The sequence below is a fragment of the Pleurodeles waltl genome, chromosome 6, assembly GCF_031143425.1.
Source record: "Pleurodeles waltl isolate 20211129_DDA chromosome 6, aPleWal1.hap1.20221129, whole genome shotgun sequence".
Classification (NCBI taxonomy): Eukaryota; Metazoa; Chordata; class Amphibia; order Caudata; family Salamandridae; genus Pleurodeles; species Pleurodeles waltl.
In genome coordinates, this window is record NC_090445.1 from 14,308,752 (window position 1) to 14,324,478 (window position 15,727).

A 15,727-nucleotide genomic window follows, 5' to 3' on the forward strand; every position below is an offset into this window, starting at 1 on the left:
AGGAGGAGGGTAGGTGTCAGCAGGAGGGTAGGTGTCAGCAGGAGGGGGTAGGTGTCAGCTCCTTGCATCGGAAGGAGGGGGGTAGGTGTCAGCAAGAGGGGGGTAGGTGTCAGCAAGAGGAGGGTAGGTGTCAGCAGGAGGGGGTAGGTGTCAGCTCCTTGCATCGGAAGGAGGGGGGTAGGTGTCAGTAGGAGGGGGGTAGCTGTCAGCAGGAGGGGGATAGGTATCAGCAGGAGGGAGGTAGGTGTCAGCAGGAGGGGGGTAGGTGTCAGCTCCTTGCATCGGAAGGAGGGGGGTAGGTGTCAGCAGGAGGGGGGTAAATGTCAGCAGGAGGGGGATAGGTATCAGCAGGAGGGAGGTAGGTGTCAGCAGGAGGGAGGTAGGTGTCAGCTCCTTGCATCGGAAGGAGGGTGGTAGGTGTCAGCAGGAGGGGGTAGGTGTCAGCAGGAGAGGGCTAGGTGTCAGCAGGAGAGGGCTAGGTGTCAGCAGGAGGAGGGTAGGTATCAGCTCCTTGCATCGGAAGGAGGGGGGTAGGTGTCAGCAGGAGGGGGGTAGGTGTCAGCACGAGGAGGGTAGGTGTCAGCAGGAGGGGGTAGGTGTCAGCAGGAGGGAGGTAGGTGTCAGCTCCTTGCATCGGAAGGAGGGGGGTAGTTGTCAGCAGGAGGGGGTAGGTGTCAGCAAGAGGAGGGTAGGTGTCAGCTCCTTGCATCAGAAGGAGGGGGTAGGTGTCAGTAGGAGGGGGGTAGCTGTCAGCAGGAGGGGGATAGGTATCAGCAGGAGGGAGGTAGGTGTCAGCAGGAGGGGGGTAGGTGTCAGCTCCTTGCATCGGAAGGAGGGGGTAGGTGTCAGGAGGGGGGTAGGTGTCAGCAGGAGAGGGGTAGGTGTCAGCAGGAGAGGGGTAGGTGTCAGCAGGAGGGGGTAGGTATCAGCTCCGCGCATCGGAAGGAGGGGGATAGGTGTCAGCAGGAGGGGGGTAGGTGTCAGCTCCTTGCATCGGAAGGAGGGGGGTAGCTTTCAGCAGGAGGGGGTAGGTTTAAGCTCCTTATATCGGAAGGAGGGGGGTAGGTGTCAGCAGGAGGGGGGTAGGTGTCAGCACGAGGAGGGTAGGTGTCAGCAGGAGGGGGTAGGTGTCAGCTCCTTGCATCGGAAGGAGGGGGGTAGGTGTCAGTAGGAGGGGGGTAGCTGTCAGCAGGAGGGGGATAGGTATCAGCAGGAGGGGGATAGGTGTCAGCAGGAGGGAGGTAGGTGTCAGCAGGAGGGAGGTAGGTGTCAGCAGGAGGGAGGTAGGTGTCAGCAGGAGGGAGGTAGGTGTCAGCTCCTTGCATCGGAAGGAGGGGGGTAGGTGTCAGCACGAGGAGGGTAGGTGTCAGCAGGAGGGGGTAGGTGTCAGCTCCTTGCATCGGAAGGAGGGGCTATGTGTCAGCAGGAGGGGGGAAGCTGTCAGCAGGAGGGGGATAGGTATCAGCAGGAGGGAGGTAGGTGTCAGCTCCTTGCATCGGAAGGAGGGGGGTAGGTGTCAGCAGGAGGGAGTAGGTGTCAGTAGGAGGGGGGTAGCTGTCAGCAGGAGGGGGATAGGTATCAGCAGGAGGGAGGTAGGTGTCAGCAGGAGGGAGGTAGGTGTCAGCTCCTTGCATCGGAAGGAGGAGGGTAGATAGCAGGAGAGGGGTAGGTGTCAGCAGGAGGAGGGTAGGTATCAGCTCCTCGCATCCGAAGGAGGGGGGTAGGTGTCAGCAGGAGGGGGTAGGTGTCAGCTCCTTGCATCGGAAGGAGGGGGGTAGCTGTCAGCAGGAGGGGGTAGGTTTAAGCTCCTTACATTGGAAGGAGGGGGCTAGGTGTCAGCAGGAGGGGGGTAGGTGTCAGCTCCTTGCATCGGAAGGAGGGGGGTAGCTGTCAGCAGGACGGGGTAGGTTTAAGCTCCTTACATCGGAAGGAGGGGGCTAGGTGTCAGCAGGAGGGGGGTAGGTGTCAGTTCCTTGCATGAGGAGGGGGGTAGGTGTCAGCAGGAGGGGGGGTAGGTGTCAGCAGGAGGTGGGGTAGGTGTAAGCAGGAGGGGGGGTAGGTGTAAGCAGGAGGGGGTAGGTGTCAGCAGGAGGGGGTAGGTGTCAGCAGGAGGGGGGTAGCTGTCAGCAGGAGGGGGTAGCTGTCAGCAGGAGGGGGGTAGGTGTCAGCAGGAGGGGGGTAGGTGTCAGCACGAGGGGGGTAGGTGTCAGCACGAGGGGGGTAGGTGTCAGCACGAGGAGGGTAGGTGTCAGCAGGAGGGGGTAGGTGTCAGCTCCTTGCATCGGAAGGAGGGGGGTAGGTGTCAGCAGGAGGGGGGTAGCTGTCAGCAGGAGGGGGAGTAGCCGTCAGCAGGAGGAGGATAGGTATCAGCAGGAGGGGGGTAGGTGTCAGCTGGAGGGGGGTAGGTGTCAGCTGGAGGGGGGTAGGTGTCAGTAGGAGGGGGGTAGCTGTCAGCAGGAGGGGGATAGGTATCAGCAGGAGGGAGGTAGGTGTCAGCAGGAGGGGGGTAGGTGTCAGCTCCTTGCATCGGAAGGAGGGGGTAGGTGTCAGGAGGGGGGTAGGTGTCAGCAGGAGAGGGGTAGGTGTCAGCAGGAGGGGGTAGGTATCAGCTCCGCGCATCGGAAGGAGGGGGATAGGTGTCAGCAGGAGGGGGGTAGGTGTCAGCTCCTTGCATCGGAAGGAGGGGGGTAGCTTTCAGCAGGAGGGGGTAGGTTTAAGCTCCTTATATCGGAAGGAGGGGGGTAGGTGTCAGCAGGAGGGGGGTAGGTGTCAGCACGAGGAGGGTAGGTGTCAGCAGGAGGGGGTAGGTGTCAGCTCCTTGCATCGGAAGGAGGGGGGTAGGTGTCAGTAGGAGGGGGGTAGCTGTCAGCAGGAGGGGGATAGGTATCAGCAGGAGGGGGATAGGTGTCAGCAGGAGGGAGGTAGGTGTCAGCAGGAGGGAGGTAGGTGTCAGCAGGAGGGAGGTAGGTGTCAGCAGGAGGGAGGTAGGTGTCAGCTCCTTGCATCGGAAGGAGGGGGGTAGGTGTCAGCACGAGGAGGGTAGGTGTCAGCAGGAGGGGGTAGGTGTCAGCTCCTTGCATCGGAAGGAGGGGCTATGTGTCAGCAGGAGGGGGGTAGCTGTCAGCAGGAGGGGGATAGGTATCAGCAGGAGGGAGGTAGGTGTCAGCTCCTTGCATCGGAAGGAGGGGGGTAGGTGTCAGCAGGAGGGGGTAGGTGTCAGTAGGAGGGGGGTAGCTGTCAGCAGGAGGGGGATAGGTATCAGCAGGAGGGAGGTAGGTGTCAGCAGGAGGGAGGTAGGTGTCAGCTCCTTGCATCGGAAGGAGGAGGGTTGATAGCAGGAGAGGGGTAGGTGTCAGCAGGAGGAGGGTAGGTGTCAGCAGGAGGAGGGTAGGTATCAGCTCCTCGCATCCGAAGGAGGGGGGTAGGTGTCAGCAGGAGGGGGTAGGTGTCAGCTCCTTGCATCGGAAGGAGGGGGGTAGCTGTCAGCAGGAGGGGGTAGGTTTAAGCTCCTTACATTGGAAGGAGGGGGCTAGGTGTCAGCAGGAGGGGGGTAGGTGTCAGCTCCTTGCATCGGAAGGAGGGGGGTAGCTGTCAGCAGGACGGGGTAGGTTTAAGCTCCTTACATCGGAAGGAGGGGGCTAGGTGTCAGCAGGAGGGGGGTAGGTGTCAGTTCCTTGCATGAGGAGGGGGGTAGGTGTCAGCAGGAGGGGGGGTAGGTGTAAGCAGGAGGGGGATAGGTATCAGCAGGAGGGAGGTAGGTGTCAGCAGGAGGGGGGTAGGTGTCAGCTCCTTGCATCGGAAGGAGGGGGTAGGTGTCAGGAGGGGGGTAGGTGTCAGCAGGAGAGGGGTAGGTGTCAGCAGGAGAGGGGTAGGTGTCAGCAGGAGAGGGGTAGGTATCAGCTCCGCCCATCGGAAGGAGGGGGATAGGTGTCAGCAGGAGGGGGGTAGGTGTCAGCTCCTTGCATCGGAAGGAGGGGGGTAGCTTTCAGCAGGAGGGGGTAGGTTTAAGCTCCTTATATCGGAAGGAGGGGGGTAGGTGTCAGCAGGAGGGGGGTAGGTGTCAGCACGAGGAGGGTAGGTGTCAGCAGGAGGGGGTAGGTGTCAGCTCCTTGCATCGGAAGGAGGGGGGTAGGTGTCAGTAGGAGGGGGGTAGCTGTCAGCAGGAGGGGGATAGGTATCAGCAGGAGGGGGATAGGTGTCAGCAGGAGGGAGGTAGGTGTCAGCAGGAGGGAGGTAGGTGTCAGCTCCTTGCATCGGAAGGAGGGGGGTAGGTGTCAGCACGAGGAGGGTAGGTGTCAGCAGGAGGGGGTAGGTGTCAGCTCCTTGCATCGGAAGGAGGGGCTATGTGTCAGCAGGAGGGGGGTAGCTGTCAGCAGGAGGGGGATAGGTATCAGCAGGAGGGAGGTAGGTGTCAGCTCCTTGCATCGGAAGGAGGGGGGTAGGTGTCAGCAGGAGGGGGTAGGTGTCAGTAGGAGGGGGGTAGCTGTCAGCAGGAGGGGGATAGGTATCAGCAGGAGGGGGGTAGGTGTCAGCTGGAGGGGGGTAGGTGTCAGCTGGAGGGGGGTAGGTGTCAGCTGGAGGGGGGTAGGTGTCAGCTGGAGGGGGGTAGGTGTCAGCTGGAGGGGGGTAGGTGTCAGTAGGAGGGGGGTAGGTGTCAGCAGGAGGGGGATAGGTATCAGCAGGAGGGAGGTAGGTGTCAGCAGGAGGGGGGTATGTGTCAGCTCCTTGCATCGGAAGGAGGGGGTAGGTGTCAGGAGGGGGGTAGGTGTCAGCAGGAGAGGGGTAGGTGTCAGCAGGAGGGGGTAGGTATCAGCTCCGCGCATCGGAAGGAGGGGGATAGGTGTCAGCAGGAGGGGGGTAGGTGTCAGCTCCTTGCATCGGAAGGAGGGGGGTAGCTTTCAGCAGGAGGGGGTAGGTTTAAGCTCCTTATATCGGAAGGAGGGGGGTAGGTGTCAGCACGAGGGGGGTAGGTGTCAGCACGAGGAGGGTAGGTGTCAGCAGGAGGGGGTAGGTGTCAGCTCCTTGCATCGGAAGGAGGGGGGTAGGTGTCAGTAGGAGGGGGGTAGCTGTCAGCAGGAGGGGGATAGGTATCAGCAGGAGGGGGATAGGTGTCAGCAGGAGGGAGGTAGGTGTCAGCAGGAGGGAGGTAGGTGTCAGCTCCTTGCATCGGAAGGAGGGGGGTAGGTGTCAGCACGAGGAGGGTAGGTGTCAGCAGGAGGGGGTAGGTGTCAGCTCCTTGCATCGGAAGGAGGGGCTATGTGTCAGCAGGAGGGGGGTAGCTGTCAGCAGGAGGGGGATAGGTATCAGCAGGAGGGAGGTAGGTGTCAGCTCCTTGCATCGGAAGGAGGGGGGTAGGTGTCAGCAGGAGGGGGTAGGTGTCAGTAGGAGGGGGGTAGCTGTCAGCAGGAGGGGGATAGGTATCAGCAGGAGGGAGGTAGGTGTCAGCAGGAGGGAGGTAGGTGTCAGCTCCTTGCATCGGAAGGAGGAGGGTAGATAGCAGGAGAGGGGTAGGTGTCAGCAGGAGGAGGGTAGGTATCAGCTCCTCGCATCCGAAGGAGGGGGGTAGGTGTCAGCTCCTTGCATCGGAAGGAGGGGGGTAGCTGTCAGCAGGAGGGGGTAGGTTTAAGCTCCTTACATTGGAAGGAGGGGGCTAGGTGTCAGCAGGAGGGGGGTAGGTGTCAGCTCCTTGCATCGGAAGGAGGGGGGTAGCTGTCAGCAGGACGGGGTAGGTTTAAGCTCCTTACATCGGAAGGAGGGGGCTAGGTGTCAGCAGGAGGGGGGTAGGTGTCAGTTCCTTGCATGAGGAGGGGGGTAGGTGTCAGCAGGAGGGGGGGTAGGTGTAAGCAGGAGGGGGGGTAGGTGTCAGCAGGAGGGGGGTAGGTGTCAGTTCCTTGCATGAGGAGGGGGGTAGGTGTCAGCAGGAGGGGGGGTAGGTGTAAGCAGGAGGGGGGGTAGGTGTAAGCAGGAGGGGGGTAGGTGTAAGCAGGAGGGGGTAGGTGTCAGCAGGAGGGGGGTAGCTGTCAGCTGGAGGGGGTAGCTGTCAGCAGGAGGGGGGTAGGTGTCAGCAGGAGGGGGGTAGGTGTCAGCACGAGGAGGGTAGGTGTCAGCACGAGGAGGGTAGGTGTCAGCAGGAGGGGGTAGGTGTCAGCAGGAGGGGGGTAGCTGTCAGCAGGAGGGGGTAGCTGTCAGCAGGAGGGGGGGTAGCCGTCAGCAGGAGGAGGATAGGTGTCAGCAGGAGGGGGGTAGGTGTCAGCTGGAGGGGGGTAGGTGTCAGCTGGAGGGGGGTAGGTGTCAGCAGGAGGGGGTAGGTGTCAGCAGGAGGGGGTAGGTTTCAGCTCCTTGCATCGGAAGGAGGGGGGTAGCTGTCAGCAGGAGGATGGTAGGTGTCAGCAGGAGGAGGGTAGGTGTCAGCTGGGGGGGTATGTGTCAGCTCCTTGCATCGGAAGGAGGGGGGTAGGTGTCAGCAGGAGGGGGGTAGGTGTCAGCAGGAGGGGGGTAGGTGTCAGCAGGAGGGGGCTAGGTGTCAGCAGGAGGGGGCTAGGTGTCAGCTCCTCGCATCGGAAGGAGGGGGGTAGGTGTCAGCAGGAGGGGGGTAGGTGTCAGCGAGAGGGGGGTAGGTGTCAGCGAGAGGGGGGTAGGTGTCAGCAGGAGGGGGGTAGGTGTCAGCTCCTTGCATCGGAAGGAGAGGGGTAGGTGTCAGCTCCTTGCATCGGAAGGAGGGGGGTAGCTGTCAGCAGGACGGGGTAGGTTTAAGCTCCTTACATCGGAAGGAGGGGGCTTGGTGTCAGCAGGAGGGGGGTAGGTGTCAGTTCCTTGCATGAGGAGGGGGGTAGGTGTCAGCAGGAGGGGGTAGGTGTAAGCAGGAGCGGGGGTAGGTGTAAGCAGGAGGGGGGGTAGGTGTAAGCAGGAGGGGGGTAGGTGTCAGCAGGAGGGGGGTAGCTGTCAGCAGGAGGGGGTAGCTGTCAGCAGGAGGGGGGTAGGTGTCAGCAGGAGGGGGTAGCTGTCAGCAGGAGGGGGGTAGGTGTCAGTTCCTTGCATCGGAAGGAGGGGGGTAGGTGTCAGCAGGAGGGGGGTAGGTGTCAGCACGAGGAGGGTAGGTGTCAGCAGGAGGGGGTAGGTGTCAGCTCCTTGCATCGGAAGGAGGGGGGTAGGTGTCAGCAGGAGGGGGGTAGCTGTCAGCAGGAGGGGGGGTAGCCGTCAGCAGGAGGAGGATAGGTGTCAGCAGGAGGAGGGTAGGTGTCAGCAGGAGGGGGGTAGGTGTCAGCTGGAGGGGGGTAGGTGTCAGCAGGAGGGGGTAGGTGTCAGCAGGAGGGGGTAGGTTTCAGCTCCTTGCATCGAAAGGAGGGGGGTAGCTGTCAGCAGGAGGATGGTAGGTGTCAGCAGGAGGAGGGTAGGTGTCAGCTGGGGGGGTAGGTGTCAGCTCCTTGCATCGGAAGGAGGGGGGTAGGTGTCAGCAGGAGGGGGGTAGGTGTCAGCAGGAGGGGGCTAGTTGTCAGCAGGAGGGGGCTAGGTGTCAGCTCCTCGCATCGGAAGGAGGGGGGGTAGGTGTCAGCAGGAGGGGGGTAGGTGTCAGCGAGAGGGGGGTAGGTGTCAGCGAGAGGGGGGTAGGTGTCAGCAGGAGGGGGGTAGGTGTCAGCTCCTTGCATCGGAAGGAGAGGGGTAGGTGTCAGCTGGAGGAGGGTAGGTGTCAGCAGGAGGAGGGTAGGTGTCAGCAGGAGGGTAGGTGTCAGCAGGAGGGGGTAGGTGTCAGCTCCTTGCATCGGAAGGAGGGGGGTAGGTGTCAGCAAGAGGGGGGTAGGTGTCAGCAAGAGGAGGGTAGGTGTCAGCAGGAGGGGGTAGGTGTCAGCTCCTTGCATCGGAAGGAGGGGGGTAGGTGTCAGTAGGAGGGGGGTAGCTGTCAGCAGGAGGGGGATAGGTATCAGCAGGAGGGAGGTAGGTGTCAGCAGGAGGGGGTAGGTGTCAGCTCCTTGCATCGGAAGGAGGGGGGTAGGTGTCAGCAGGAGGGGGGTAAATGTCAGCAGGAGGGGGATAGGTATCAGCAGGAGGGAGGTAGGTGTCAGCAGGAGGGAGGTAGGTGTCAGCAGGAGAGGGCTAGGTGTCAGTAGGAGAGGGCTAGGTGTCAGCAGGAGGAGGGTAGGTATCAGCTCCTCGCATCGGAAGGAGGGGGGTAGGTGTCAGCAGGAGGGGGGTAGGTGTCAGCACAAGGGTAGGTGTCAGCAGGAGGGGGTAGGTGTCAGCAGGAGGGAGGTAGGTGTCAGCTCCTTGCATCGGAAGGAGGGGGGTAGTTGTCAGCAGGAGGGGGTAGGTGTCAGCAAGAGGAGGGTAGGTGTCAGCTCCTTGCATCAGAAGGAGGGGGGTAGGTGTCAGTAGGAGGGGGGTAGCTGTCAGCAGGAGGGGGATAGGTATCAGCAGGAGGGAGGTAGGTGTCAGCAGGAGGGGGGTAGGTGTCAGCTCCTTGCATCGGAAGGAGGGGGTAGGTGTCAGGAGGGGCGTAGGTGTCAGCAGGAGAGGGGTAGGTGTCAGCAGGAGGAGGGTAGGTGTCAGCAGGAGGGGGTAGGTATCAGCTCCGCGCATCGGAAGGAGGGGGATAGGTGTCAGCAGGAGGGGGGTAGGTGTCAGCTCCTTGCATCGGAAGGAGGGGGGTAGCTTTCAGCAGGAGGGGGTAGGTTTAAGCTCCTTATATCGGAAGGAGGGGGGTAGGTGTCAGCAGGAGGGGGGTAGGTGTCAGCACGAGGAGGGTAGGTGTCAGCAGGAGGGGGTAGGTGTCAGCTCCTTGCATCGGAAGGAGGGGGGTAGGTGTCAGTAGGAGGGGGGTAGCTGTCAGCAGGAGGGGGATAGGTATCAGCAGGAGGGGGATAGGTGTCAGCAGGAGGGAGGTAGGTGTCAGCAGGAGGGAGGTAGGTGTCAGCTCCTTGCATCGGAAGGAGGGGGGTAGGTGTCAGCACGAGGAGGGTAGGTGTCAGCAGGAGGGGGTAGGTGTCAGCTCCTTGCATCGGAAGGAGGGGCTATGTGTCAGCAGGAGGGGGGTAGCTGTCAGCAGGAGGGGGATAGGTATCAGCAGGAGGGAGGTAGGTGTCAGCAGGAGGGAGGTAGGTGTCAGCTCCTTGCATCGGAAGGAGGGGGGTAGGTGTCAGCAGGAGGGGGTTGTTGTCAGTAGGAGGGGGGTAGCTGTCAGCAGGAGGGGGATAGGTATCAGCAGGAGGGAGGTAGGTGTCAGCAGGAGGGAGGTAGGTGTCAGCTCCTTGCATCGGAAGGAGGAGGGTAGATAGCAGGAGAGGGGTAGGTGTCAGCAGGAGGAGGGTAGGTGTCAGCAGGAGGAGGGTAGGTATCAGCTCCTCGCATCGGAAGGAGGGGGGTAGGTGTCAGCAGGAGGGGGTAGGTGTCACCTCCTTGCATCGGAAGGAGGGGGGTAGCTGTCAGCAGGAGGGGGTAGGTTTAAGCTCCTTACATTGGAAGGAGGGGGCTAGGTGTCAGCAGGAGGGGGGTAGGTGTCAGCTCCTTGCATCGGAAGGAGGGGGGTAGCTGTCAGCAGGACGGGGTAGGTTTAAGCTCCTTACATCGGAAGGAGGGGGCTAGGTGTCAGCAGGAGGGGGGTAGGTGTCAGTTCCTTGCATCGGAAGGAGGGGGGAAGGTGTCAGCAGGAGGGGGGTAGGTGTCAGCACGAGGAGGGTAGGTGTCAGCACGAGGAGGGTAGGTGTCAGCAGGAGGGGGTAGGTGTCAGCTCCTTGCATCGGAAGGAGGGGGTTAGGTGTCAGCAGGAGGGGGGGTAGCTGTCAGCAGGAGGGGGGGTAGCCGTCAGCAGGAGGAGGATAGGTGTCAGCAGGAGGGGGGTAGGTGTCAGCAGGAGGGGGGTAGGTGTCAGCTGGAGGGGGGTAGGTGTCAGCAGGAGGGGGTAGGTGTCAGCAGGAGGGGGTAGGTGTCAGCAGGAGGGGGTAGGTTTCAGCTCCTTGCATTGGAAGGAGGGGGGTAGCTGTCAGCAGGAGGATGGTAGGTGTCAGCAGGAGGAGGGTAGGTGTCAGCTGGGGGGGTAGGTGTCAGCTCCTTGCATCGGAAGGAGGGGGGTAGGTGTCAGCAGGAGGGGGGTAGGTGTCAGCAGGAGGGGGTAGGTGTCAGCAGGAGGGGGCTAGGTGTCAGCAGGAGGGGGCTAGGTGTCAGCTCCTCGCATCGGAAGGAGGGGGGTAGGTGTCAGCAGGAGGGGGGTAGGTGTCAGCGAGAGGGGGGTAGGTGTCAGCGAGAGGGGGGTAGGTGTCAGCAGGAGGGGGGTAGGTGTCAGCAGGAGGGGGGTAGGTGTCAGCTCCTTGCATCGGAAGGAGAGGGGTAGGTGTCAGCTGGAGGAGGGTAGGTGTCAGCAGGAGGAGGGTAGGTGTCAGCAGGAGGGTAGGTGTCAGCAGGAGGGGGTAGGTGTCAGCTCCTTGCATCGGAAGGAGGGGGGTAGGTGTCAGCAAGAGGGGGGTAGGTGTCAGCAAGAGGAGGGTAGGTGTCAGCAGGAGGAGGGTAGGTGTCAGCAGGAGGGGGTAGGTGTCAGCAGGAGGGGGATAGGTATCAGCAGGAGGGAGGTAGGTGTCAGCAGGAGGGAGGTAGGTGTCAGCTCCTTGCATCGGAAGGAGGAGGGTAGATAGCAGGAGAGGGGTAGGTGTCAGCAGGAGGAGGGTAGGTGTCAGCAGGAGGAGGGTAGGTATCAGCTCCTCGCATCGGAAGGAGGGGGGTAGGTGTCAGCAGGAGGGGGTAGGTGTCACCTCCTTGCATCGGAAGGAGGGGGGTAGCTGTCAGCAGGAGGGGGTAGGTTTAAGCTCCTTACATTGGAAGGAGGGGGCTAGGTGTCAGCAGGAGGGGGGTAGGTGTCAGCTCCTTGCATCGGAAGGAGGGGGGTAGCTGTCAGCAGGACGGGGTAGGTTTAAGCTCCTTACATCGGAAGGAGGGGGCTAGGTGTCAGCAGGAGGGGGGTAGGTGTCAGTTCCTTGCATCGGAAGGAGGGGGGAAGGTGTCAGCAGGAGGGGGGTAGGTGTCAGCACGAGGAGGGTAGGTGTCAGCACGAGGAGGGTAGGTGTCAGCAGGAGGGGGTAGGTGTCAGCTCCTTGCATCGGAAGGAGGGGGTTAGGTGTCAGCAGGAGGGGGGGTAGCTGTCAGCAGGAGGGGGGGTAGCCGTCAGCAGGAGGAGGATAGGTGTCAGCAGGAGGGGGGTAGGTGTCAGCAGGAGGGGGGTAGGTGTCAGCTGGAGGGGGGTAGGTGTCAGCAGGAGGGGGTAGGTGTCAGCAGGAGGGGGTAGGTGTCAGCAGGAGGGGGTAGGTTTCAGCTCCTTGCATTGGAAGGAGGGGGGTAGCTGTCAGCAGGAGGATGGTAGGTGTCAGCAGGAGGAGGGTAGGTGTCAGCTGGGGGGGTAGGTGTCAGCTCCTTGCATCGGAAGGAGGGGGGTAGGTGTCAGCAGGAGGGGGGTAGGTGTCAGCAGGAGGGGGTAGGTGTCAGCAGGAGGGGGCTAGGTGTCAGCAGGAGGGGGCTAGGTGTCAGCTCCTCGCATCGGAAGGAGGGGGGTAGGTGTCAGCAGGAGGGGGGTAGGTGTCAGCGAGAGGGGGGTAGGTGTCAGCGAGAGGGGGGTAGGTGTCAGCAGGAGGGGGGTAGGTGTCAGCAGGAGGGGGGTAGGTGTCAGCTCCTTGCATCGGAAGGAGAGGGGTAGGTGTCAGCTGGAGGAGGGTAGGTGTCAGCAGGAGGAGGGTAGGTGTCAGCAGGAGGGTAGGTGTCAGCAGGAGGGGGTAGGTGTCAGCTCCTTGCATCGGAAGGAGGGGGGTAGGTGTCAGCAAGAGGGGGGTAGGTGTCAGCAAGAGGAGGGTAGGTGTCAGCAGGAGGAGGGTAGGTGTCAGCAGGAGGGGGTAGGTGTCAGCTCCTTGCATCGGAAGGAGGGGGGTAGGTGTCAGTAGGAGGGGGGTAGCTGTCAGCAGGAGGGGGATAGGTATCAGCAGGAGGGAGGTAGGTGTCAGCAGGAGGGGGTAGGTGTCAGCTCCTTGCATCGGAAGGAGGGGGGTAGGTGTCAGCAGGAGGGGGGTAAATGTCAGCAGGAGGGGGATAGGTATCAGCAGGAGGGAGGTAGGTGTCAGCAGGAGGGAGGTAGGTGTCAGCTCCTTGCATCGGAAGGAGGGTGGTAGGTGTCAGCAGGAGGGGGTAGGTGTCAGCAGGAGAGGGCTAGGTGTCAGCAGGAGAGGGCTAGGTGTCAGCAGGAGGAGGGTAGGTATCAGCTCCTCGCATCGGAAGGAGGGGGGTAGGTGTCAGCAGGAGGGGGGTAGGTGTCAGCACGAGGAGGGTAGGTGTCAGCAGGAGGGGGTAGGTGTCAGCAGGAGGGAGGGAGGTGTCCGCTCCTTGCATCGGAAGGAGGGGGGTAGTTGTCAGCAGGAGGGGGTAGGTGTCAGCAAGAGGAGGGTAGGTGTCAGCTCCTTGCATCAGAAGGAGGGGGGTAGGTGTCAGTAGGAGGGGGGTAGCTGTCAGCAGGAGGGGGATAGGTATCAGCAGGAGGGAGGTAGGTGTCAGCAGGAGGGGGGTAGGTGTCAGCTCCTTGCGTCGGAAGGAGGGGGTAGGTGTCAGGAGGGGGGTAGGTGTCAGCAGGAGAGGGGTAGGTGTCAGCAGGAGAGGGGTAGGTGTCAGCAGGAGGGGGTAGGTATCAGCTCCGCGCATCGGAAGGAGGGGGATAGGTGTCAGCAAGAGGGGGGTAGGTGTCAGCAGGAGGGGGTAGGTGTCAGCAGGAGGGAGGTAGGTGTCAGCTCCTTGCATCGGAAGGAGGAGGGTAGATATCAGCAGGAGAGGGGTAGGTGTCAGCAGGAGGAGGGTAGGTGTCAGCAGGAGGGGGCTAGGTGTCAGCAGGAGGGGGGTAGGTGTCAGCTCCTTGCGTCGGAAGGAGGGGGTAGGTGTCAGGAGGGGGGTAGGTGTCAGCAGGAGAGGGGTAGGTGTCAGCAGGAGGGGGTAGGTATCAGCTCCGCGCATCGGAAGGAGGGGGATAGGTGTCAGCAAGAGGGGGGTAGGTGTCAGCAGGAGGGGGGTAGGTGTCAGCAGGAGGAGGGTAGGTGTCAGCAGGAGGAGGGTAGGTGTCAGCAGGAGGGGGTAGGTGTCAGCTCCTTGCATCGGAAGGAGGGGGGTAGGTGTCAGCAGGAGGGGGGTAGGTATCAGCAGGAGGGGGCTAGGTGTCAGCAGGAGGGGGCTAGGTGTCAGCTCCTTGCGTCGGAAGGAGGGGGTAGGTGTCAGGAGGGGGGTAGGTGTCAGCAGGAGAGGGGTAGGTGTCAGCAGGAGAGGGGTAGGTGTCAGCAGGAGAGGGGTAGGTATCAGCTCCGCGCATCGGAAGGAGGGGGATAGGTGTCAGCAAGAGGGGGGTAGGTGTCAGCAGGAGGGGGGTAGGTGTCAGCAGGAGGAGGGTAGGTGTCAGCAGGAGGAGGGTAGGTGTCAGCAGGAGGGGGTAGGTGTCAGCTCCTTGCATCGGAAGGAGGGGGTAGGTGTCAGCAAGAGGGGGGTAGGTGTCAGCAGGAGGGGGTAGGTGTCAGCAGGAGGGAGGTAGGTGTCAGCTCCTTGCATCGGAAGGAGGAGGGTAGATATCAGCAGGAGAGGGGAAGGTGTCAGCAGGAGGAGGGTAGGTGTCAGCAGGAGGAGGGTAGGTGTCAGCAGGAGGGGGTAGGTGTCAGCTCCTTGCATCGGAAGGAGGGGGGTAGGTGTCAGCAGGAGGGGGGTAGGTGTCAGCAGGAGGGGGATACTTCCGTTGCTACCGCAAGGAAGCGAGCACCTCCGCGGGATTACCTGTGGTAAGCCAGCTGCAGCGCCACCTGGATGAACGCATCTGGACTCAGCTTCTCGGCCTTGGGGAAGTTCTTCCCAAAGTGTGCGAAGACGAAGACCCGGACATCCAGCTCGTTCACCATTCTGGAGAGGAGAGGTACAAAGAGTCAAGGGAGCCCATAGCAGCGCTTCAATTCTAGCTCCTACTCAAGGTGGTTTTGAAAACAAAACAAAACAAAACAGAATTTTACATGTTATCTTAAATACAAAGCAGATTAACCATGAGGAATAAATCTTGACAAAGAGCATGGCATTTATTAAATTCATCCACAGCACCAAGCCTGGTCCCCTAAAGCAGGCTCCAGCCAGACTGGCAGGGGGCGCGTCACATACTGCACTGACCCCTCGGGTGCCCATGGTGCCCATGCCACCCAGCCCTTACTCCCAGGAAGGCTGCTCCGAGAGTCCCTGGTGAGCCAGAGGTTACTGTGCCTCCTCGCCACTGGATAACAAGATGACAGCTTCTAGGCGCTCACTTCACAAGGATGGTTAGACCAGGAAGTGGACAGGGTTCGAAACAGAGCGGGGCGCAGCACGTACCGCCCACTGTCCACTCAGTGCTTTAACTTCAATGACCAACAGGCCTTTTGTTAACAGGGAAGGTAACAGAGCAGGTAAAACCCCCAATGCCAGCGAGCAATGCTGGGTCCCGGGCAGGACATCACACGCACCACAGATGTGCAGCTTTTGGGGGGGTTTCCCTGGGAGGGAACTCGGAGTGCTTTTACCAGGCCTCGGGGATCCCAGGAATGGGCAGTTTTCGTGTCATTCCCGCTGTTACCGGGGCGGGTGCCGGGGGCAGAGACAATGCAGAAGGCTCACTTCATCCCTCGGCCCTGAGCTCTAGTTTCGTGGTAGCCAGGGGTGCAAGGTGAGGCCCGTCAACGCGAGACTCTGCAAGCAGTTCAAAGGCGGTGAACCCCAAAACTCACTTCATACTGGAACAGAGGACACCGACATGTGTTTTTAAAAGTTGAAACTACGTAGTTTGAGGTGCTGGTGGGATGGGCAGGACATCAGGGGACGGACCAGTGGAGGGACTCAAATGTTATCAAGGGCCTACAAAGGACTGGGTCTGGTGATGGCCCCCACAACAATATCCCCTCAGTGACCCCCTCCTGGAAGGGCAGTCGCAGTCTGGACTCTTGGTTGGCACAGGAACCACCAGGCGAGCGGTTCTTACTGAGTACACAGGCTCGAACAGCAGGGTCTGGGGTTTGGAGTCAGTGGCTGATTACAACTTTAAGTGCATAAATCTAAGCCTATTAGAGACCCAGGGTGCCCAGTTGCAGTGAATCACCCTCAAGGAGACCATTCAGTCGAAACTGTCAGATTTATTACTCAGTTCAATAAAACAAGTATATAAAAAAACAAAGAAACGTCTTCTCAAAAGTACAATGCAGAAACTGCTGCCTGACATGCTAAACACAGAGGGAGAGAGGAGCCTGACGGCATCCAATAGAAGAGGTAACAATGTGCCCCGCTGCTTCTAGAGTTGATGAACCTCTCCATCCCCTGGTGCTTTGCACTGGCAGTTGTACCAGTCAGATTACTTTCACAAGTACACAGCGAATAAACACGCAAACGTTGTTATGCTGTAGGAGCAAAACAAAGCTAGGGAGGGTTTGAATGACTTGAATGCAGATGCCTACGATGCAGAACCGGGACTACAGCGAAGTAAACACACCCTGCATTGTAAGGTCCCCACTGAAGGTCAAACATGAGAATGCCTCAGATGCTGTCCACAGCGGCTCCTGGTCCCACAGCAGCAGAAAGAGTATTATCCGAACAGATTTCAGGAGCAGCCGGACCTACACTGCAGCGCAGCATCACAGTTCGAGAGAAGGACCTCTCGTGGAGGTGTGGACGCACTTCCAAGAGGCGGATCTGCAGATGCCTCCAGTTGGGATGTTCCTCAGCC

General features: G+C 60.8%; 1 protein-coding gene across 1 annotated transcript in view; it reads right to left on the reverse strand.

The window, feature by feature from the left end:
* Positions 1-15,727, reverse strand: part of CRAT (carnitine O-acetyltransferase) — a 466,622-nt gene that overhangs the window by 105,557 nt on the left and 345,338 nt on the right. Inside the window, exon 10 of the mRNA XM_069237047.1 lies at positions 13,768-13,890. Coding sequence (XP_069093148.1) covers positions 13,768-13,890 — 123 coding nt within the window. The remainder of the gene's footprint in view (positions 1-13,767; positions 13,891-15,727) is intronic.